The following is a 23,138-nucleotide window of genomic DNA, read 5'->3' as shown; positions in this document are numbered from 1 at the left end:
CTAGTGAATGAATGAATGCTGTCACTGGAGGCAAACAGCATAAGCTGAGCATGGTGCAACAGTGAAAACAGTGGTTAACGTTATCTCACATAAATTAGCTGTTTTCTTTGAAACTATTCACAATATTAAGAAATAGGCTGTAGTGAAAGATTCTTCAAATTATCATAGAGATGGATTTTGCCTTAAATATAGACACACATATATAACCAAAATATAATAAAAGCATGAGGGGGAAACAGTAAAGAAATGCCTGGCATTATCTTGTCTCATCAGCTAAAGAGTGCTCACACTAGAAGCAATTACGAAACCTTGTATATAAGTAACTTAATAATAGAAATTAATATTACGAATCTTATAGCAGAACCAACTATCTTTTTTTAAGTGAGCAGTGATACAATTTGAAGATAGAAAGTGGAATACAATGAACAACAGAATTCAAACAGTCCTTTGAGGTATAGCAAGTCAGGAACATGCTCCAAGGAGAACAGCCAGTAGTTACAAAATGCAAATTAATAGGTTACAAAGAAAGATCCCAAGGCCTGCCAGTTACAATGTTTGTCAGGCATCTTGAAAACCAAGGGAACATAGGGTTTCCATAGGAGTGTCCATCACTGATCAGGTGTTTCACAAGATTGGTTTTATGGAAAAAGGGAAAGGGTATAGTAACTGCATTGAGTGTGACCATTGTAGCACCAACTGTATAAAAGTACTGTATTTCACTGTAAAAACCAGAGTGCATCATTGGTCTCTCTCTTCTGATTTGAGCCACTGATGAAGGGAATGACTGGGTCCTGGCATCGAGGCCAGTTTCGGGGAAGATCTTTGGCCCTCTTCCTGCATAAACCTCATTGTTGCTTGAATAAACACTGCCTTGTGCCCGAATCCTGCCTGCTTCCAGAATCTTTGTCCTCACTTAGGGGTTTCACTCCTACACCTTTGAACCCCTACACCTTCCTGTTCATGTACCCATCCTGCTCCTTCTAAATGTTGTCATTTTTCCAGTTTTCACCACTTCCTCTGGCAGCTCATTCCCTCTGCATGAGAACGTTGCTCCTTAGGTCGCTTTTAAATCTTTCCTGTCTCATATTAAACTTATGCCCCTCTAGTTTTGGACGCCCCTACCCTTGGGAAAAGACCTCGTCTATCCATGCTATCCATGTCCCTCACAATTTTATAAGCATCTATAAGGTCTCCCCTCAGCCTCCAAAACTCCAAGGAAAATCGCCCCAGTCCATTCAGCTTCTCCCGAAAGTTCAAACCCGACAACACTGGTAAAATCCTTGTAAATATTTCCTGACCCCTATTCAAGTTTCACACCCTCGTTCCTATTGCAGAGAGGCCACAGCTTAATGCAGTCTTCCAAAACTGGTCGAACCAATGCCCTGTACAGCCTTAAAATGACCTCCCAATTCCTATACTCAATGCACTGGCTGGTAAAGGCAAGTGTGCCGAACACATTCTTCGCTGTCCTACCTAGCTGCGACTCTGCTTTCAGGGAACTATATTCCTGCACTCCAAGATTTACTTCTTCGGCAACGCTCACCAAAACCTTACCATTAAGTGTACCAGTCCTGCCCCAATTTGCCTTTCCAAAAACGCAGCATTATCTACATTAAAGTTAGAGGACTGAAAACCTAGTGTGCTTCCATCTTTAAGCTGTCTCTCCTTGTTTCCTTTTCTTTTTATTCTGCCTCTAACTCATTTATCTAACTGCTTCATTTGCAATTGAATTTTTAGCCATTTCTAAAGATTCTGAAGGCATTTCCGACAATCCTAAATGCTGCAAAATTGCCACAACTATAACCCTTTCCCTCATCGTACCAGGCAACCCTGACTCCAGCTTTCCAATTCCAAAAGCACTGTTTTGCTCAGTTTCTGTAAAACTTCCGAAATGATTTCTTCCACCCCCAGGAAACTCTTAGTGACTGAAAGAGCCATTACTACACAAATACACACACTGTTTAAACCAAAGGAATTTGATTCCCAAAATAAATAAACTCGAGCATACACCACTCACTGCCTTTGAGTCCAACAGTCCAAAACCCAACCTGGAATTAGAGATTTTGATCCCATGACAAGAGCCCTAAACTTGTTGCGGACCACGACAAACCCTCTCAAAATATATTCAGAAGATAGCATAGACCCTACAATTTTCTTATTTTCAAGGTAAGTGTAAAGTGTTGCATTCCAGACGCAAGTCAACTGATCAAACTGCGAGACTTGAAATAAAACATTCTTTATTCACGTGCAGTGGTTAAAATACAACAACAGAAAAAGTAAAGGAAAGAATTTGCTTCGGTGTAACTGTGTCAAAATGTTTAACTAAATAATAGATCCAATAACTATTACTAATTAACTGTTTCAAATAGTAACCTCCCATACACACACCTTTACAATGGTAAATTCAGAAGAAAACAGATTGTCTCACATGCAACTCCAGCAGCAGGATGAGGAACCCCCAGTTTTAGCTGTGACCGAGAGAGGGGAGAAAAGCATATCTTCAAGAGCCCAGAGGCAACTGCCACTGAAACAGAAAATTCTGATGCTAACCCCATCTGTCCGGGCTGCTTCTGTAACATAAAATCCCGAAGGCCTCATTAGCTGGGTATTCAAGAGGCACTGCAGAGTCTGTTGGGCACCTCTGCCTTAAAAGATCTGTTCAAAAAATAAGCAGCACAAAAAGCCGCATTCTTACCACTCAAATTACAACAGTATATTAAAAATCATGAAGTGTATTGCTTTGAGCCTCGAATTATGAGAGCAGTCCCTAAATGTAGTTCTGTGAACGGGTTGATTCCAATGAGCATCCCCCAGAAGGTGTACCAGATTGTTACAGCCGTCTGTACAAACCCTCCTTCATTCTGTTATTACACTTAGATCATTTGATGATGGAATCCAGACCAACCGTTTCAGTCCTTCCTCAGAGAACTGATCGTGTGAGAGCCTGATAAATAAATCACAATAACCAGCGATAAGGAACAGCTTCTGAGATCGATGATGAGTAACAATATTCCTCATAGAATCACAGAATCCCTTTCGGTCCACACTGACCCTCGGAGCATCCCACCCAGACCCAACCCCCTGTAACCCACCTAATTGACATAACCCTGAACACTATGGGCAATTTAGCATGGCCAATCCACCTAGCCTGCACATCCATGGACTGTGGGAGGAAACCGGAGCACCCGGAGGAAACACACGCAGACACAGGGAGAGTGCGCAAACTCCACACAGACAGTCACCTGAGGCTGGAATTGAACCCGGGTCCCTGGTGCTGTGAGGCAGCAGTGCTCACCACTGAGCCACCTCTGTTTTTTTTTTGTCAAATGATTGTTTTTTAGTGTGCTTTTTGGGGGAAATGTTATATATCGGTGACAAATGGCCACCACTGGCCAGTACGCAGTTTCTTCAAAGTGGCCTCATAGATAGACAGGGTGGGGAAGACGGGGTTTAGCACCCTCCCCTTCATCAGGCAAAGCATTGTGTACACGAGTTGGGCGCAAAAGAAAATGTACACAGATGTTCACTAAACTAGAGGGTTTGAGTTATAAGGAGAGGCATGGCAGACTGGATCTATTCCTCCCTGGAGGCTGAAGGGTCACCTTGCAGAGGTGTGTAAAATCATGAGGGACATAGATACGGTGAATAGACAAGCTCTTTTCCCAAGGTTGGGGGAGTTCAAAACTAGAGGGGCATAAGTTTATGGTGACAGGGGGAAGATTTAAAGGCACCTGATGGGCAATTCTTTCACACAGAGGGTGGAGTGCGCATGGAACAAGCTGCCAGAGGAAGTGGTGGAGGGATTAAAACATTCTGGCGGGTTTGTGGATTGGAAGGGTTTTGGAGGGGTGGGGGGCCAAACATAGGCAAGTGGGAAAATACAGTTTGAGAAACCTGGTAGGCATGGACGATTTGGGACGAAGGGTCCGTTTCCGAGCAGTATGACCCAACGGCTCTACATATAATGCTATTGAAACATCCTAATTGTGATTGAGAAGGTAGTTGTTTGCGAGAGGTTTCCGGGGTATTGATCACATACTGGCAAAGGAGCGGAAATGAAGTCTTAATCAGTATGTTATGTGGCTTGGTGTAAAAAATTGTTTGAGTCGGCAAAGATGTGTGAGAAAGTGTTCCAGGTCCTTGCATTAGGTCTTCAGTACACCTGGTACCCTTCAGTTCCTGCTGTGATAGGTCGGGCCTTTTCTCAACATCAATTATCTCTTTTTATTCAGTGAATCCATGCAGATTAATTACAGAAAAAGAAAGCTTTCTCTTGGAAGAGCATCTAAATGATGAGCATTTAAGAACAAACTGACTTGATTTCTTTCATTAGTGAGTTACTGTGAATGAACTGGGGCAGTGCAGGAATAGACTTATCGGTCAGCCAGTTGGCGTGGTCACTATGTGGGTCATCGTTGCTGATGTCCAGTTTTGACAGCACAGCATTTTCATGGAGAGCAGAGATTAGGGTCTCCACACAGCCATCTGTGAGATTGTTGGATTTTAAACTGCATTGGTTCAAGAAAGAAAAAGACATAAGTTATATTTACCATAACATCAGACACAAACAAAGACGCAGAGGTCCAAATAAATTCTTCTGGCAAACAATCACAGTGAAATCCCATGCCAGTTGTAACAGTTTTCCCATTTTATATAAGATAGCAAAGTGTGGAGCTGGATGAACACAGCAGGCCCAGCAGCATCTCAGGAGCACAAAAGCTGACGTTTCAGGAAGGGTCTAGGCCCGAAACGTCAGCTTTTGTGATCCTGAGACGCTGCTTAGCCTGCTGTGTTCATCCAGCTCCACACTTTGTTATCTTGGATTCTCCAGCATCTGCAGTTCACATTATCTCTTCCCATTTTATAGTCTGTGCTTATGTGTAAATTATTACAGAATAATAGAAGTGAGAAGGTGACATTTGCTGGTAGTTACTAATATGGAATTCCAAATGCATGAGTGCAAATAACGTGTGTTGCTTGATATTTCAAACATAATTACTTATGACAGTCTCTGTATTTTGCAATGTTCTTCCTTCAGGATGGCAGAGAGACGTGTCACTCCCAAATTGCCCAGTTTATTCATGTTGAGACTAATAAAGAATAGAATAAATGAATAATTCATACGGCGAAATGAGTAGGATTGAGAATGTTTACTGAGCCCACTCTGTGTTGTAATGCTGTGTTGCATTACCTGAGCACTGTACATTTATGTAGCACCTGGTCCAGCTGATGGATTCCCTCGTCTCCAATACCACAAGCATCCAGATCCAGCTCCTCAATCTCCTGGACTGTCATTAATGCCTTTGAGAGGGCCATACGGTCAGATGGTTTAAGGGGACACTTTGTGAATCTTATTGTCTTCATTCGAGCTAGGACATCCGCCACCAACGCTGCATCTCCAAATTCCAGCAGACAGTACAAAATCTCGAGGAGCCCCTTTTGGATTCTCTCACTTTCCAAGTTCTGGATACAGCTGTTGAGTTTTTCTCTCAGCCAGTCAGATACACTCGAGGCCGATTGCGAATGTTGTTCGCGCTGGTAAAGCCAAGTCCGTTTCGCTGTATTTGCTGACAAGAGACCAATGAAAAAGCGTAAAATGAACTTAAATCTGTCATCAGCGCAGTTGTACCATTCAGTCAGCATTTTCATCACTTGGTCTGCTGGTGTATTTTGGGATTGAAACAGGGCAGCGACAAAATCCTTCAAAATGGAGTGAATGAAGACATAGCTAACACCATCATTGCCTCGAATTTCCATCATAAATGCAGAGATCCAATTGGATATAGGGAGCTGGCACTGCTTGAATTGGCTCTTTCAAACACAACAGTTTTGGTGCATATTCCCCAGTAGGCCAAACTACCCAATTTCAGAAGCATATGGTGAGCAATTATGTCTTCATAACAACATTTGTTCAAAAGACAAGTGAGGTAAGTGAGAAGTATCATCGTCCTGGTTGTAGCGGCTGGAGTAGGGCTTCCTTCTTTCAGCATTGAACACAGAACTGAGCAGAAGCGAGGATTATGGTACATGGTACGCAATGCCTCATCCTCCTCAATATAATCCAGGACATCTGAAGCAGGCTGCCCAGCTGCAGCGTGCTGTCGGAAATACTGCTTCATGGAGTCTGCGCCTAACCCCAGGATGTCGACAGCTCGGTGAGACCCAGCATTTCCAAGAGACTGCAGTTTCCATGGAGAGCTCGCCCCCAATACTGAGCAGCCCGTCAACAATTGCCCGTTTATCAGGCAACGTACAATGTGCGATATCTCACAGAATTCTTCGGGCCCTAAACTCTGAGATTCGTCATCGTTGCCACTGGGTGGCTGGCTCAAATCAATGGTTTTCTGCAGCAGATGCAAGTCATCAAATATGAACAGTATTTTCTCTGGCTCCTTCCACAGAAACTGTAACCAGTTTGTGAAATGCGGGAAGAAATCTACCACCAGGTCATTTAAGCAGGTTTGACCATCAATGGAATTCAGTTGCTGGACTTTAAATGGAAAGATCACATTAATCTCTTGGTACAGCTGGCCTGCCGCCCAATCATGGATAATTTTCTGTATCACTGTACTTTTTCCAAAACCACAGGGTCCAACAATGAGGGTTGTCCCAGAGAGTCGAGTTTCCTCGCAATGTTTTCCCAGTAAACGATCTAATGGTATTTCTTCCAGATGACCCTCGGCTTGCCTCCAAAATTCTCCACCTTCTGTACATCTGCTCCTCAATGCACCACCTGCTTGTTCCTGCTCACCCAGTGAAGCCACAATTGTTGCATTAATGCGACTTTCTCCCAGAGGAAATCTCCAAATTCTTCTGTTCTCTCCAGTGACTCTAATCTCCTGGTTCTGTTTGTGAAGGTAATCTTTGTGCTGCTGAATTAGCTCTGGAATAAAGATACTCAAAAGGTTTAAAGTTGTCATTTCCAGGAACAATATTTAACTCAGCATTATTACGGACAAAGTGCTGACCAATAAACTAGCAAAAAAAAGTATCCCCCTGTAAAGAGAGAAACTGTCGAGTCTGACCTTGTTATTGTGAAATCAGCCTTGGATCAATCATCTGGTTTGAAATCACCCTGATTTATTCCAGTTATTTGACATGGCCTTTCGTACAGGCAGGGAGTGGAGTGGCGGTAACGTCTCTGGCCATGCACAGCCCCGGGTTCATTGCCCTGGGATGTGGGTTCGAATCCAGCCCTGGCAGGTGGTGACTTTCACGTGTAATAAAAACCTGAACTTACATCTGATCTGGTCGACCATTTCAGCCTGGTTTATGGGAGGGAAATCTGCCATCCTGACCTGGTCTGGCCGATATGTGACTCCAGACCCACGACAATGCAGTGTTCCCTAAACTGCTCTCGGGGTGGTGGACAACAATGCAAAGACTACCCAGAAGCTCTGTACAGACGTAAGTATCTCCCCTCACAACAAATCACAGCATCTTTGTAAGAACGTACAAGCCAGGGGCAGGAAATTCTGCTCCTCCAACACCCGCTCCCCCCCGGCCAATTCAGTATAATCACAACTGATCTCAGCTTGACCTCAATTCCACGTTATATAAATATTGTCAAAGTCTAGGAATCCTGCAGCACGCAGACCCCTCCCCGCCACCAACGCAGGTCACTAACACTGTGTGCAGTTTAACAAACATCCCAGGAATGGGTTGTCCTCTCTCAGTACCATCCCAACCCCATCGCGATAACCGTCCACACAGACAACAGGCAGCAGAGGAACACCACCAGCTCTAAGATTCCCTCCAAGCTACTCACCATCCTGACTGACAAACATCTCACTATTTGTTCACTGTCACTTGATCAAAGCCCCATAACTCATGGCCAAACAGCCCAGTCCATGTCACTACATTCGGGAAAGCAGCTCACTCTCAGTTTTCCAAGTGCAGGGCAGTTGTTCGATGATAGACAATAACCCAACTGGTGAAGCACACACCCAATCAGCCAGTAATACATGTTCCAAACACTGGGACCTCAGGGAGAGACTGTAAAGCACCACCCACCACCCCCCCTCAGTTCTGCAGTGGGTGCAGTACAATGACTGTATCATTCACAATGCAACAGTGCAGCTTCACATTCGTGAGTCAGTGGCTCACGGAGGTTTCCATGTGCCATTCTGTTCCATATTCACATTTATAACATGGCCTGCCCAAGCTGGGAAGTAGTATTTAACCCTTCTAGATGACAACAATCTTTTGGCTACTGGGTGCTATTGGGCCAGTATATATTGCACACACCGCTTTGTCTCTAAACAGGCGTTGGGGAGCTAACTTCTTGAACTGCTGCAGTCCATTTCCTGTCAGTAGACCCAACAAGACTGTCAGGGAGGAAGTTCCAGGATTTTGTCCCTATTGCGCTGCAGAAAAGGGATGCCATCTCAAATACAGGATGGTGAATTCTCGTAAAATATTCTGCAACAGATTGTGTTGAACTAGCCAATGCTAGTCTACTTCTGAGCATCACCATTTGAGGAGATAGGTAGGCATTTCAGGAGCTGTGCTGGATGGTGCAATGGGAGAGTGTGTGGGACATTACAGGCCTGAACAACCTGAAAACTGCATGAACAATCACAGACGTTCTGAGCTGATTTCTCAAGAAAGGATAGATTTCAAAAGCAACTCAGAGAATAATGTTTCGGGGATAGCAGGAACTGCAGATGCTGGAGAATGTGAGATAGCAAGGTATAGAGCTGGATGAACACAGCAGGTCAAGCAGCATCAGAGGAGCAGGAAAGCTGATGTTTCGGGCCTAAAGAAGGGTCTAGGCCTGAAATGTCAGCATTCCTGCTCCTCTGATGCTGCTTGGCCTGCTGTGTTTATCCAGCTCTACACCTTGTGATCTCAGAGAATAATGAATTGGACAATTCTGAGCATGTCTGTCACTCAGAATGTCTCCAGAAAGAATTACACGATATGTCATTGAGAAGTCAGGTTTACAAATCAGTTTGAAACAACAGAACCATTCAGTCAAAAACTAAACACCACAACAGGGTGTGAGGCATCTACCTGTGACTGCAGCCACATTGCAGCTCTCATTCTCAACTGTATCCACCTCAGGAAGACAGTTAACGCTTACAGTTTCCTCAGATGTTAATGCATGCTGATTTCTGGGAGAAGCAATCCACTGTGTCACAATGTAAGTCACGACAATTAACATTGATACTGAAGCAATGACTGTGACTGTGAGGATGAAGATAATGATGCTTTGTTCTTTCATTATTGCTGTATCAGCAGTAAATTATAGAACAGGTGTTGAAATGTGGTTACTCAGATATTCATTTACAGTAAACGCCCTACTCTTTTCAAACAGAAGGGTAGTTTCCTCAATGATTTGGAACCCAATGTCCCTCTTTTGAACTCAAACTAAAGTTCTTTTGACTCATAAAATAAAAATGATGTCTCTCATCTCTCTCTCCATCAAATACTCCTGGGACAGGTATAATTAGGGCATTTCAATGCAGAGTAAACCTTCCTTTACTCCTTTGAGATCAAAGTAAATTTAAAGTTCCATCAGCTCCCTCCAGCAGGTACAACAAAGGGTTAAAAAAGAGGGAAATTGCTTCCCCTCAAACCGACCTCTTTGAACATTTCCGAGACAGGAGCAACAGGGGAATTAAAATCATAACTCCAAATACTGTCTTACTGATTCTAAAGCTTCCAATACCATTGATTCTGTGTAAATTCTGTACTGTTGTTATTTGATAGAGTTTGTTGCTTTCAGTGTTTTGTCAAAGGATAATTGTATCCAGGTTATTACATTCTGATGGTAAATCTATAAAAGACGTGTTTGAAACATGGAACATGCATTTATTGGAATAGGATGCAAATTCAGTCTGCATTAAATGTTCGAAATCCTGTTATGTTATTGAGACAATATCGAATGCTACTTTATATCCCATACAGTCGTTATTGATCCACTTTTCAAAACCTGTTTCTGAAATTTCAATCTTTGTTATTTTGAAAGGAATAAAATAAAGTTTATAGCAGGAGCTAAGCGAAGTGATCTCACAACCAACAGATCAGATCTAAGCTCTGCAGTCCTGCTACATCCAGTGGTGAATGGTGGTGGTGGGCAATTAAACAGCTCACTGGAGGAGGAAGCTCCACAAATATCCCCATCCTCAATGATGGAAGGGCCCAGCGCATCAGTGTAAGAGATGAGGCTGAAGCTTTCACAGCAATCTTCAGCCAGAGGTGCCGAGTGGCTGATCCATCTCGGCCTCCTCCAGTGGTCCCCAGCATCACAGATACCAGTCTTTAGCCAATTCTCACTTTGCTGGAGGTTCCCGTGACCAGAACGAATTCTGAACAAGGCCTCACACTGAGAGTTCGGTGGCTGAGCTGACATTTCAGTTTCTGTACTTTCGAACCTTTCAGATGTTTGAAGCTTGCAAACTAAGGCAGACGTTGCTGGAATGTAACATCGTCTCCAGCATTTACAGTAAACAGGTTCTGGAATTTGTATTTTAATCAACTTCAAAGAGTTGTCTCGAATTCCTACCTTTCTCCATGTCTCTCTCTCTCTCTCTCTCTCTCTCTCTGTCCCACTTACGTTTAAAGTGATAGAATGCCACCCTCTGCTGGACTCCCCAGGCCACTGCACAAGCAGCTGATTTTTTTTTGGAGAAAAACATAAAACTTTGTCAACATCTCCCTGTACGTTTGTTTCGTTCTTCAAACAATGTCTTTGGAGACACAAATGCCGTTCTCCCCGATACTTTGCGATGTTGTCTATGAGATGTGAGGAAAAGGAGACGAACATGCCCAGTGCCAGTCTCACCTCCCGACCTTTGAATCCTTTCTCACTAAGAACTTATGAGGGTACATCAGAGGACAGTGTCAGCTGCAGAAAGTGGAATAAAATTCACCCTGTCTCCTCTGTAAACTGTTCACTCGGAGGTGCCTGGATACAGTTGTATTGGAAACACTGTACTTATTGGTTTTATGTCAGGAATACTGCTCAGGGCCAATCATTTCCATATCGCAGAGGGAGGGTATCATTTCTCCACATGAGCATGTTCCACACTGAGGGAGGTCAATACCACTGTGTGACTCTGTATGTTTGTGTGTGTGTGTGTGTGTGTGTGTGTGTGTGTGAGAGAGAGAGAGACAGAGTGTGTGTGTGTGTGTGTGTTAGAGAGAGAGAGACAGAGTGTGTGTGTGTGTGTGTGTGTGTGTGTGTGTGTGTGTGAGGGTGTGTCTGAGCGTGTGTGTGTCTGAGCGCGTGTGTGTGTGTGTGTGCGTGTGTGTGAGGGTGTGTCTGAGCGTGTGTGTGTCTGAGCATGTGTGTGGGTGGGTATGTGTATGTGTGTCAGTGTGTGTATGTGTCTGTCTATGTTTGTGTGAACGTGTCTGTCTGTGTATGTGTGCGTGTGTCTGAGTGTGTGTGCATGTGTGTATGTGTGTCTGCGTGTGTGTGACTGTTTGTGTGTATATTGTGTGTGTGTGTGTGTGCGTGTGTGTGTGAGTGTGTGTGGGGGGGGATGGAATTTGGGCACAACACCTTCGGAAGGACAGGCTGGATTTGGATGGAACGCAGCGCAGATTTACAAGAAAGGAAGCTGGACTTCAGGGGTTACATGATAAGGAATGATGAGACAAATGAGGCCTGTTATGTTTCAAGTTTAGAAGGTTAACGGGTGAACTAATTTAAAATGTTGCCGTGTATGGAAGCTTTCAATTATGAAGAAAGTTTGATAGGCTGGGGCTTTTTTTCACTAAGTGTAGAAGGTTGAAAGGCGGCCTGATAGAAATTTATGAAATAATGAGGTGTACAGATACAGTTGGTGGTATTTTTGGTGTCTTTTCCCTAGGATGGGGGATCTGTAGATGATGTGGCACAGTTTTAAGGAGAGAGAAGTCAAAAAGACATGAGAGACAGTTTTCTGACACAGAGGGTGGTTTGTGGGTGGAATGAACTTCCTGAGGAAATGGTGAATGTGGGGACAGGAACAACACTTGAAAGATATTTCGATAAGTACATGAACAGGAAAGGTTTGGAGGGATGTGGGCCGGGCCTGGCAGTTGGGATAGGGTTAGCTTGGGATTATGTTTGGCATGGAGCGGTTGGGCCGAAGGGTCTGTTTCTGTGTTGTATGACTCTGTGACTCTACATGAAGAAATTGATGGTCCCTTTTACTGATTTTGTCATGGACAGATGCAACTGCAGCTGGCAGGTTGGTAAGGATGGGGTTAAGTATGCTTTCCCCTCACCACCTGCCGCAGACCCAGCCCAGCAGCGGTGCCCTTTAGGACCCGACCAGCTCGATCAGTAATGATGCTGCTGAGCCACTCTCGGTGTTGGACATTGCAGCCCCCTCACCCAGAGTACGTTTCGTGTCCTTGCCATCCTCAGTGCTTCCTGAGTGTTGTTCAATACGGAGGAGCCCTGATTCATCAGCTGAGGGAGGGTGGTATGTGGTCATCAGTGGGATGTTTCCTTGCCCACGTTTGACGCTATGAAACTCCATGGGGGTCCGGAGTCAATGTCGAGGATTCCTCGCAACTGTATCCCACTGTGCAGCCCCCTCTGCTGGGTCTGTCCTGCCAGTGAGACAGGGCATACCCAGGGATGGTGATGGTGGTGTCTGGGACATTTTCTGTGAGTGTGACTAGGCCTGGCAGTTGCCTGACTAGTCGGTGAGACAGCTCTCCCAATGTTGGCACTAACCCCGAGACATTAGTGAAGAGGACTCTGCAGGATGGACAGAGCTATTCCTGCTGTTGTCTTTTCTGGGGCCTAGCTCGAAGTCTGTGATCTGTCTGGTTTCATTTTTTTGGGCGTTCTTACCAATCGATATAAATGCCATTCAGAGGGCATTTGAGAGTCGCCCCCATTGCTGTCGGTCTGGAGTCGCGTGTAGGCCTGACCAGGTGGGGACGGCAGATTTCATTCCCAAAAGGACTTTAGTGAACTGACAATAGGCAACGGTTTCATGGTCATCATTAAACTGTTAATTCCAGATATTTACTGCACTCAAATGAAACCATCTGTCACCGTGGGATTTGAAGCCGATTCCCCCGAACGATCCCTGGGTCTCTGAATTAACAATAACAATGCTATTGGCTCCCCGTGGAGTGTCACTGTGGCTCAGTGGTTAACACCGCTGCTTCACAGTGCCAGGTGGCCCAGGTTCAATCCCATCCTTGGATGGCTGTCTCTATGGAGTTGGTAAATTCTTCCTGTGGGTTCCTCCCGGGTTCCTCCAACAGTCCAAAGCTGTTCTGCTGACATGGAATGACTGCGCTAAACGGTCTACAGTGTCGAGGCTGGAAGGGGCAGGGATAGGACAAGGGGTGGGATGCTCTTGGGAGGTTCGACATGGGCTGAATGGCCTGCTTCCTCACTGTAAGGATTCCATGCTGAACTAATTCCAGCTTTTATTAATTGAATGCAATTTCCACCATCCACGCTGTGGGATTCAAAGCCAAGTCCCTGGGACATGACCAGAGTTTCTGCATGAATATTCTAGCGATCATGCCAATCGGTCTTTACCTCCTCATCACCCCTCACCATGCCCCCGAAGGATATATCCGGAAGGTGCAGCCTGAGAGTGTGGGGAGACAGGATCGAGCAGGAAACTCTGGAGTGAAATTGCAGAGAGAGCGTAGAGTAAAAGATTTATGGGAGACAGATATTCATGAAGCTCAGGCAGGCTCGGTGGTGTTAATAGGAGTGATCCCTCTGAGGCAGCGCTGTAATGTTAGACAGGGTGTGAAAACTCTGATTCAAGTCAAATGTATTGTTCGGTTTCCAAGAAATATTCAAATTCTTTAAGCTTCCTGCAGTCATGTCAAACACAGCGCATCAACATTTTCTCGCCATAAGCAGTTCAGACAAGTTCTGTTCGCATTGAGTGATGGAATATTGGACACACCTTCGAGAGCTGACAAGTCCCCCTCTCTCTGAGTCAGGTTCAGGCAGGTAGGCGAAGGTGACCTCATTCTCCCAAACTATAGGAACCAATCCTAGCACTGACCCTCCGACAGTGCCCGCTCCCTCAGCACTGACCCTCCGACAGTGCCCGCTCCCTCAGCACTGACCCTCTGACAGTGCCCGCTCCCTCAGAACTGACCCCCCAACAGAGACGGCTCCCTCAGCACTGACCCTCCAACAGTGCGGCGCTCCCTCAGCACTGACCCTCCGACACTGCCCGCTCCCTCAGCACTGACCCTCTGACAGTGCCCACTCCTTCAGCCCTGACCCTCCGACAGTGCCCGCTCCCTCAGCACTGACTCTCCGACAGTGCCCGCTCCCTCAGCACTGACCCTCTGACAGTGCCCACTCCGTCAACACTGACCATCTGACAGTCCCTGCTCCCTCAGTGCTGACCCTCCGACAGTGTGGCCCTCCCTCAGCACTGACACTCCAACAGTGCCCATTCCCTCAGAACTGACCCTCCAACAGAGCCTGCGCCCTCAACACTGACCCTCTGACAGTCCCTGCTCCCTCAGCACTGACCCTCAGACAGTGCCCGCTCCCTCAGCACTGACCCTCCGACAGCGCCCACTCCCTCAGCACTGTCCTTCCGACAGTGCCTAATCCAACAGCACTGACCCTCCGACAGTGCCCACTCCCTCAGCACTGACCCTCCAACAGTACCGCGCTCCCTCAGCACTGACCCTCCGACAGTGCCCACTCCTTCAGCACTGACCCTCCGACAGTGCCCGCTCCCTCAGCACTGACTCTCCAACAGTGCCCGCTCCCTCAGCACTGACCCTCTGACAGTGCCCACTCCGTCAACACTGACCATCTGACAGTCCCTGCTCCCTCAGTGTTGACCCTCCGACAGTGTGGCTCTCCCTCAGCACTGACCCTCTGACAGTGCCCGCTCCCTCAGCACTGACCTTCCGACAGCGCCCACTCCCTCAGCTCTGACCCTCCAACAGTCCCTGCTCCCTCAGCACTGTCCCTCTGACAGTGCCCGCTCCCTCAGCACTGACCCTCCGACAGTGCCCACTCCCTCAGCACTGACCCTCCGACAGTGCCTAATCCCTCAGCACTGACCCTCCGACAGTGCCCACCCCTTCAGCACTGACCCTCCGACAGTGCCCACCTCTTCAGCACTGACCCTCTGACAGTGCCCACTCCCTCAGTACTGACCTTCCGACAGTGCGGCGCTCCTTCAGCACTGACCCTCCGACAGTGCCTAATCCCTCAGCACTGACCCTCCGACAGTGCCCACTCCCTCAGCACTGACCCTCCGACAGTGCCTAATCCATCAGCACTGATCCTCCGACAGTGCGATGCTCCCACAGCACTGACCCTCCGACAGTGCCTAATCCCTCAGCACTGACCCCCCGACAGTGCCCACCCCTTCAGCACTGACCCTCTGACAGTGCCCACTCCCTCAGTACTGACCCTCCGACAGTGCGGCGCTCCTTCAGCACTGACCCTCCGACAGTGCCTAATCCCTCAGCACTGACCCTCCGACAGTGCCCACTCCCTCAGCACTGACCCTCCAACAGTGCCGCGCACCCTCAGCACTGACCCTCCGACAGTGCCCGCTCCCTCAGCACTGACACTCCGACAGTGCCCGCTCCCTCAGCACTGACCCTCTGACAGTGCCCACTCCTTCAGCACTGACCCTCCGACAGTGCCCGCTCCCTCAGCACTGACTCTCCGACAGTGCCCGCTCCCTCAGCACTGACCCTCTGACAGTGCCCACTCCGTCAACACTGACCATCTGACAGTCCCTGCTCCCTCAGTGCTGACCCTCCGACAGTGTGGCCCTCCCTCAGCACTGACCCTCCAACAATGCCCACTCCCTCAGAACTGACCCTCCAACAGAGCCTGCTCCCTCAACACTGACCCTCCGACAGTCCCTGCTCCCTCAGCACTGACCCTCTGACAGTGCCCGCTCCCTCAGAACTGACCCTCCAACAGAGCCTGCTCCCTCAGCACTGACCCTCTGACAGTGCCCGCTCCCTCAGCACTGACTCTCCGACAGTGCCCGCTCCCTCAGCACTGACCCTCTGACAGTGCCCACTCCGTCAACACTGACCATCTGACAGTCCCTGCTCCCTCAGTGCTGACCCTCCGACAGTGTGGCCCTCCCTCAGCACTGACACTCCAACAGTGCCCATTCCCTCAGAACTGACCCTCCAACAGAGCCTGCGCCCTCAACACTGACCCTCTGACAGTCCCTGCTCCCTCAGCACTGACCCTCAGACAGTGCCTGCTCCCTCAGCGCTGACCCTCCGACAGCGCCCACTCCCTCAGCACTGTCCTTCCGACAGTGCCTAATCCAACAGCACTGACCCTCCCACAGTGCCCACTCCCTCAGCACTGACCCTCCAACAGTACCGCGCTCCCTCAGCACTGACCCTCCGACAGTGCCCACTCCTTCAGCACTGACCCTCCGACAGTGCCCGCTCCCTCCGCACTGACTCTCCGACAGTGCCGCGCACCCTCAGCACTGACCCTCCGACAGTGCCCGCTCCCTCAGCACTGACCCTCCGACAGTGCCCGCTCCCTCAGCACTGACCCTCTGACAGTGCCCACTCCTTCAGCACTGACCCTCCGACAGTGCCCGCTCCCTCAGCACTTACTCTCCGACAGTACCCGCTCCCTCAGCACTGACCCTCTGACAGTGCCCACTCCGTCAACACTGACCATCTGACAGTCCCTGCTCCCTCAGTGCTGACCCTCCGACAGTGTGGCCCTCCCTCAGCACTGACCCTCCAACAATGCCCACTCCCTCAGAACTGACCCTCCAACAGAGCCTGCTCCCTCAACACTGACCCTCTGACAGTCCCTGCTCCCTCAGCACTGACCCTCTGACAGTGCCCGCTCCCTCAGAACTGACCCTCCAACAGAGCCTGCTCCCTCAGCACTGACCCTCTGACAGTGCCCGCTCCCTCAGCACTGACCCTCCGACAGTGCCCACTCCCTTACGACTGACCCTCCGACAGTGCCTAATCCATCAGCACTGATCCTCCGACAGTGCGGTGCTCCCACAGCACTGACCCTCCGACAGTGCCTAGTCCCTCAGCACTGACCCTCCGACAGTGCCCACCCCTTCAGCACTGACCCTCTGACAGTGCCCGCTCCCTCAGTACTGACCCTCCAACAGTGCCGCGCTCCCTCAGCACTGACCCTCCGACAGTCCATAATCCCTCAGCACTGACCCTCCGACAGTGCCCACTCCCTCAGCACTGACCCTCCAACAGTGCCGCGCTCCCTCAGCACTGACCCTCCGACAGTGCGGCGCTCCCTCAGCACCGACTCTCTGACAGTGCCCACTCCTTCAGCACTGACCCTCCGACAGTGCCCGCTCCCTCAGCACTGACTCTCCGACAGAGCCCGCTCCCTCAGCACTGACCCTCTGACAGTGCAGCGCTCCCTCAGCACTGACCCTCTGACCGTGCCCGCTCCCTCAGCACTGACCCTCCGACAGTGCCTACTCCCTCAGCACTGACCCTCCGACAGTGCCCGCTCCCTCAGTACCGACCCTCTGACAGTGCCCGCTCCCTCAGCGCTGACCCTCCGACAGTGCCTGCTCCCTCAGTACTGACCCTGAATTGCCCAGTTCATGTTTGCTGACCCAATCCTCTTTTTGTTTTAATCTCTTAAGTTGAACACAGTTGATTCTGACCCAAATATCTCACACCCAAACTGAATATTATATCTTCTGATGTCCTCTTACTAGTTCCTGGGAAATATTTTACTAGGGCTCATCCTTAAACCTGCCCTATTACACAACCCCATTACTCCCAACCAATGAATTTAGTGTTTTTGTTGACATTCGTCTCTCTTTCGTGGTCTGCCCTAGATCCTGAACTTTAATTTCTCCCTGTGGAAGAAACACCTTACATGCTGCAAAGAAGTTGGGTACTGTTGTCCTTGGAGAGAGGAAGGTGGAGAGGGAGCTCTGATTGGGATTTTCAAAGTCATGAGTAGGGGCTGGACAGAGTCGAATGGGAGTATCTGTTCCCAACGGAAAAAGTAACAAGAATGAGAGGGTGAGATCACAAGGTGTGGAGCTGGATGAACACAGCAGGTCAGGGAGCATCAGAGGAGCAGCAAAGCTGATGTTTTGGGTCACTGGTTCAGACCTGAACTGTCAGCTTTCCTGCTTCTCTGATCCTGCCTGACCTGCTGTGTTCGTCCAGCTCTACACCTTGTTGTCTCAGATTCTCCAGCATTGACAGTTTCTACTGCCTCTAAATTTGACAGGACCACAGATTTAAGGTGATGTGCAAACGAAGCAAGGGGGATGAGAGTAAAGTCTTTCTCACCCAGTGAGTGGTTAGGTGCGGAATGGACTGCCTGGAAATGTGGGGGAGGTAGGATCAATTGAGGCATTCAAGAGGGGCATTGGATGGTTATTTGGTTAGAACTGGGGTGTAGGGATATGGGGGGAAAGGCAGGGGAATGATGCTCGATTGTACAGCTTCTGCAGGCAGAATGGTCTCCATGTGCACTGTAAACATTCTTTGACAGAAAAAGAGAGGGAGATGGGGAGTGCCAAGTGGCTGTTGTAGTAAGGCAGTTTGGGAAAGAAAAAGTGTGTGGGCGAGAGGGAGATTAGAACATGAGATTGAGAAGGTGGGGCTGTGAGGCACAGAAAAGTGCTGAGGTGTGACAGATAGATCGCCTCCGGGACAGGGAAGGGTGGAAGGAGGACACTTTAAAAACTGTGGAACAGAGAACGAAAGAGAGAGACAGAGAGAACACGCTCAAGTCATTAGAGGGACAGAGAGGCCCAGACAGAATATGGAACAGGGTCAGTGCATTGTCGGAGGTTATGATGCCGTTCAGGCAGTTACTGAAGAAGTCCAGGATCTAGCCCAGAAGGTGAGTGCTTGTCGTTTTGCAGTTCCTCATGGATCTCACGCAAATTCCTGACTGGATCCACCAGGGTCACGCTGCCTCTCCTCAATCATCACTGAACTGGGACGTCCAACATGGACCAGGAGGGGGATTAGTGAGAACTGTGATCACCACTTCCCCATCAGGAAAGGTGAGACAGTTGGGAAGGGGTTAGATCCCAGAAAGGAGGGAAATTCCATCAGGGATTCTGCGATTGCAATACAGCAAGAGGGTTCAGTGCAACACTCCCTCAGGACTGAAGCTGTATTTACAGAACACATAAAAATGCAATGTTTTTCTAAACCCTTCTTTCAGGTCAAGCTGCAAGTTGAAAAAAAGGTGTGTCGTAAATTCGAAACTTACCATGCCATCTCTTACTGCTCCCAGGTGGTGGCTGGAACAAACCTCAGCATTAAGGTGGGCCAATGGCACAAAACAGATCACTGCACATTCATGGGAACGGGCACGTTACAGAACTAGGGGAGGGGTTAGGGGCTGGAGGGGTTTACAGAACTCGGGGAGGGGTTAGGGGCTGGAGGGGTTACAGAGATAGGGAGGGGGTGTAGGGGTGGGAGGGGGTTACAGATATAGGGAGGGGGTGTAGGGACTGGAGGGGGTTACAGAGATAGGGAGGGGGTGTAGGGGCTGGAGGGGGTTACAGAGATAGGGAGGGGGTGTAGGAGCTGGAGGGGGTTACAGAGATAGGGAGGGGGTGTAGGGGCTGAAGGGAGTTACAGAGATAGGGAGGGGGTTAGGGGCTGGAGGGGGTTACAGAGATAGGGAGGGGGTGTAAGGGCTGGAGGGGGTTACAGAGATAGGGAGGGGGTTAGGGGCTGGAGGGGTTACAGAGATAGGGAGGGGGTGTAGGGGCTGGAGGGGGTTACAGAGATATGGAGGGGGTGTCGGGGCTGGAGGGGGTTACAGAGATAGGGAGGGGGGTAGGGGCTGGAGGGGGTTACAGAGATAGGGAGGGGGTGTAGGGGCTCGAGGGGTTACAGAGATTGGGAGGGGCTGTAGGGGCTGGAGGGGGTTAAAAAGGGGAGGTGTAGGGGATGGCAGAGGTGACTGGGATAGAGAGGGGTGTCTTGTTGAATAGATAATCCATCTGTCCGTAATAATGTTGGTAAATAAGCTCTCATTCGACTGTACAAACTTGTAAATATAACTCCTCTGTCCAACAAGTTCTAAATTGCCCGGTAGTGCGCACGGATGTGTTGGTTGGATGGATTAGCCGTGGGAAATGCTGGATAACAGGGACAGGGGGTTTGGGTCTGCCTGGGACGCTCTTCGGAGAGTCGATATGTACCTGTTGCATCCACACTGTAGGGAGACTATGATTCCCTCGGAGGGCTGTGGGCCTTTGGAACTCAGGAAGTGGGCCACTGCATATTTTGCAGGCGGTTTCTGGCGAGGCGGGGCGGGGGGGATGGAAGTTTGCCAGGGAGGGGGTGTTAAATGGGACGGTGTCGAGCGGGAGAGCTGGCCCCAGCAGCGAAGTGGCCCTGATGCCGTTCCGATAGTGCGCGTTTGTATCAGCGAATGGTGCACCAAGCTTGCTGTGACCATCCTGTGTTCCCTGCAGATCGTTGTAGGCCCAGGGGATGACTATATCCACGTCGATGTCTACAAGCCCCTGCCCTCTTCGGGGGAACCGGTAAAGGTCACCAACGTCCTGACCGGGAAGAAGCTGTTTGATGACATCCAGGGACAACCTCCGTTCCCCCACGTCCCCCAGAGACTCTCTTCCTGAAAGCTCACACCCGCTCCCCACCCACACGCCAGACCCCCCACCACCCCTACCCCCCTCCCCCACGTCCCCCCACCACACCCCCCGACCCCCCAGACCCCCCAGCCACCCCTAACCCCCCACACCCCCCACCAGCCCTACCCCCCAGATACCCCCAGCCACCCCTACCGCCCCTCCCCCACACCCCCCACGACCCCCCCCAGCCACCCCTACCCCCCACACCCCCCACCACACCTACCCCCCCACACCCCCCACCACCCCTAACCCCCCACACACCCCCACCACCCCTAACCCCCCACACCGCCCCCACCACCCCTTCTTGCTGTCCTCCCCAAAATTCCATCCCCAATGTTCTACCTATTCGACTGCAGTAGCTTCGCAAAATGTTGAATAAAAGTATTTTGAAACATTACTTCCAAATCTTTGTTTTGATTCTACATGACTGGGGTCATTTGCCAATAACTGCAGGCACTTTGCGCGGCTGGGATTGTGCGAGGTGAGAGGTTGCTGTTTCAATCGAGTTTGGGGGCAAAAGCAGGATTGGTTGTGAAAGTGGGGGCATGAGATGTAACAAGGACCGTGCATGCCTCATACAGTAGTCACTGAGAACAAGCATTGAGGGTAGAACAAGTGGTGAAGAAGGTAAATGGGATGTTGGCCGTCATAGCGAGAGGGCTCGAGTCCTGGAGCAGGAACAGTTCACAGGAAATTACACAGGGCCTTGGGAAAACAGCAACTGGAATACCGTGTAAAAACCGAAAGAACTGCGGACGCTGCAAATCAGGAACAGAAACAGAACTTGCTGGAAAACCTCAGGCAGCATCTGTGAAGGAAAAACCAGAGATAACATATCGGGTCCGGGGACCCTTCCTCAGGACCTGTAATGTTGTGTTCAGTTTTGGTCTCCTTATCTAAGGAAAGATGTCCTGGCGACACAGGGAGTACAGCGAAGATTTCGCAGACTGATTCCTGAGACAGTGGGACTGTCATAGGAAAAGAGACCAGATCGGTTAGGATTATATTCACTGGAGTTTTCAAGAATGAGTTGGACGGGGGAATCTCATAGAAACCTAGACCATTCTGAAAGGAGTAGACAGGGTAATGATGTTCCCGATGGTGGGGGAGTTCATAAGCAGGTGGGTCACTGTCTAAGGATTACGGGGTCGGCCCATTGAGGACTGAGATGGGGAGAAATGTCTTCACCCAGTGAGTGGGGGAGCCTCTGGACTTCTCGGCCACAGAAACCAATCGAGACCAGAGCATCAAATGTTTTCCAGAAGGAGTTAGATTCGGTTCTCAGGGCTTAAAGGGATCACAGGGGTGGAAATGGGAACAGGAAGATTGAATTGGATGATCAGGCACGGTCATGTTGAATGGGAGAGGAGGCTCAAAGGCAGAATGGCCTCTGTGTGTGTGTGTGTGTGCGTGTGTGTGTGTGTGTGTACGGGTGTGTATGGGTGTGTATGGGTGTGTGTGTGTGTGTGTGTGTGTGTGTGTATGTGTGTGTGTGTGTGTGTGTGTGTGTTTGTGTGTGTGTATGTGTGTGTGTGTGTGTGAGAGAGTGTGTGTGTGTGTGTGTGTGTGTGTGTGTTTGTGTGTGTGTGTGTGTGTGTGTGTGTATGGGTGTGTGTAGCCCAGATAATGATGCCCACATCATACAGTGATACACACACCGTGAGTGAATGTAACAGTATGAAGGAAGGGCCTTTTGGGAAGGCCCTTGTTGTGCACTTGACCATCGTGCCATGTAGTTGCTGTAAAAATATTTCTTTAGTGACATAAGCACCATGTGGTTAAGATTGTTGCTAATCTCGTTTTGTGTTATTTTGTGCCATTGGTTTTGGTAGGAGAAAGAATCAGGAAATTAATTTTTGAGAATTATGTACGTCGCAACAATCAGAATAAGCTCACCTTAGGTGTCGCCATGTTTCCGAGGTGAATGAACGCAGGCTTTCACATCCAGTTCACGCACGAGACCTCTGGCATTTCCAGACGTGTTTGAATCAATTGGTCCAACGTCTGCGAGAGGCATTCCCATCTCCTATTCATTAGTGTGCAAACACGCACAGAGGTGACAGGCACGAAGCAAGGTGCAGAAGAAGGATGTGGGGGCAGTGTGTGAGAAAGTTGAGGAGACACAATGCAAAGTCAAGGTCGAGTTCAGGGTAGACCACTTTAGGACTGAGAGGAGGAGAAATGTCTTCACCCAGAGGATGTAGAATTCTGTGCCACTGAAAGCAGTTGAAGCCAAAACTTTCGGTTTGGTACAGTTCTGAGGGCTCCAGGGATCAATGGGAGTAGGGGAGAGAGAGCAGGAACAGGGGACTGAGTTAGGTGACCAACCATCCTCGAAGGCCCAAATAGCCAAACCGTGCTCCCGTTTTCGATGTTTCTAAAGAGAGGGCTGGAGCACAGGGACATGGAGAGGGCTATTCCCCCCCCCCACATACACACCCCCAATTCATATAGGCAAGGCTAGTGGGCATTGAGGGAGGTTCCCTCAGAGTACAACAGGACCATGATCAGATGGGCCAATGGGCCGAGGAGTGGCAGATGGAGTTTAATTCA

At 49.2% G+C, this 23,138-nt stretch overlaps 2 protein-coding genes across 2 annotated transcripts; one reads left to right on the top strand and one right to left on the bottom strand.

Annotated features, from left to right (window-relative positions):
- Nucleotides 1-3,094: 3,094 nt before the first annotated feature.
- LOC132209084 (NACHT, LRR and PYD domains-containing protein 12-like) lies at nucleotides 3,095-6,924 on the bottom strand. Its single transcript, XM_059644284.1, has 3 exons — nucleotides 5,798-6,924; nucleotides 5,192-5,762; nucleotides 3,095-4,508 (listed from the first exon to the last, which is right to left on the bottom strand). The coding sequence occupies exons 1-3, from the start codon at nucleotides 6,918-6,920 to the stop codon at nucleotides 4,301-4,303; spliced, it is 1,902 nt and encodes a 633-aa protein (XP_059500267.1). The 5' UTR covers nucleotides 6,921-6,924; the 3' UTR covers nucleotides 3,095-4,300.
- Nucleotides 6,925-18,586: 11,662 nt separating this feature from the next.
- On the top strand, nucleotides 18,587-20,630 carry LOC132209083 (cystatin-B-like). The gene is made up of 3 exons (XM_059644283.1): nucleotides 18,587-18,808; nucleotides 19,139-19,240; nucleotides 20,406-20,630. The coding sequence occupies exons 1-3, from the start codon at nucleotides 18,728-18,730 to the stop codon at nucleotides 20,571-20,573; spliced, it is 351 nt and encodes a 116-aa protein (XP_059500266.1). The 5' UTR covers nucleotides 18,587-18,727; the 3' UTR covers nucleotides 20,574-20,630.
- Nucleotides 20,631-23,138: the final 2,508 nt, after the last annotated feature.

The sequence above is a fragment of the Stegostoma tigrinum genome, unplaced genomic scaffold, assembly GCF_030684315.1.
Source record: "Stegostoma tigrinum isolate sSteTig4 unplaced genomic scaffold, sSteTig4.hap1 scaffold_654, whole genome shotgun sequence".
Lineage (NCBI taxonomy): Eukaryota > Metazoa > Chordata > Chondrichthyes > Orectolobiformes > Stegostomatidae > Stegostoma > Stegostoma tigrinum.
This window is presented reverse-complemented; position numbering and strand designations above follow the sequence as displayed.

Bases quoted from the DNA above. Each gene is read 5' to 3' on its own strand.
- LOC132209084 (XM_059644284.1), bottom strand. From the start codon at position 6,920: ATGACAACTTTAAACCTTTTGAGTATCTTTATTCCAGAGCTAATTCAG. The intron at 5,763-5,797 runs GTGCCAGCTCCC...GGATCTCTGCAT, and splicing joins TGAAAGAGCCAATTCAAGCA to TTATGATGGAAATTCGAGGC. The intron at 4,509-5,191 runs GTAATGCAACAC...GAACCAATGCAG, and splicing joins CATAAATGTACAGTGCTCAG to TTTAAAATCCAACAATCTCA.
- LOC132209083 (XM_059644283.1), top strand. From the start codon at position 18,728: ATGGAACAGGGTCAGTGCATTGTCGGAGGTTATGATGCCGTTCAGGCA. The intron at 18,809-19,138 runs GTGAGTGCTTGT...CCCTTCTTTCAG, and splicing joins TCCAGGATCTAGCCCAGAAG to GTCAAGCTGCAAGTTGAAAA. The intron at 19,241-20,405 runs GTGGGCCAATGG...TGTTCCCTGCAG, and splicing joins GAACAAACCTCAGCATTAAG to ATCGTTGTAGGCCCAGGGGA.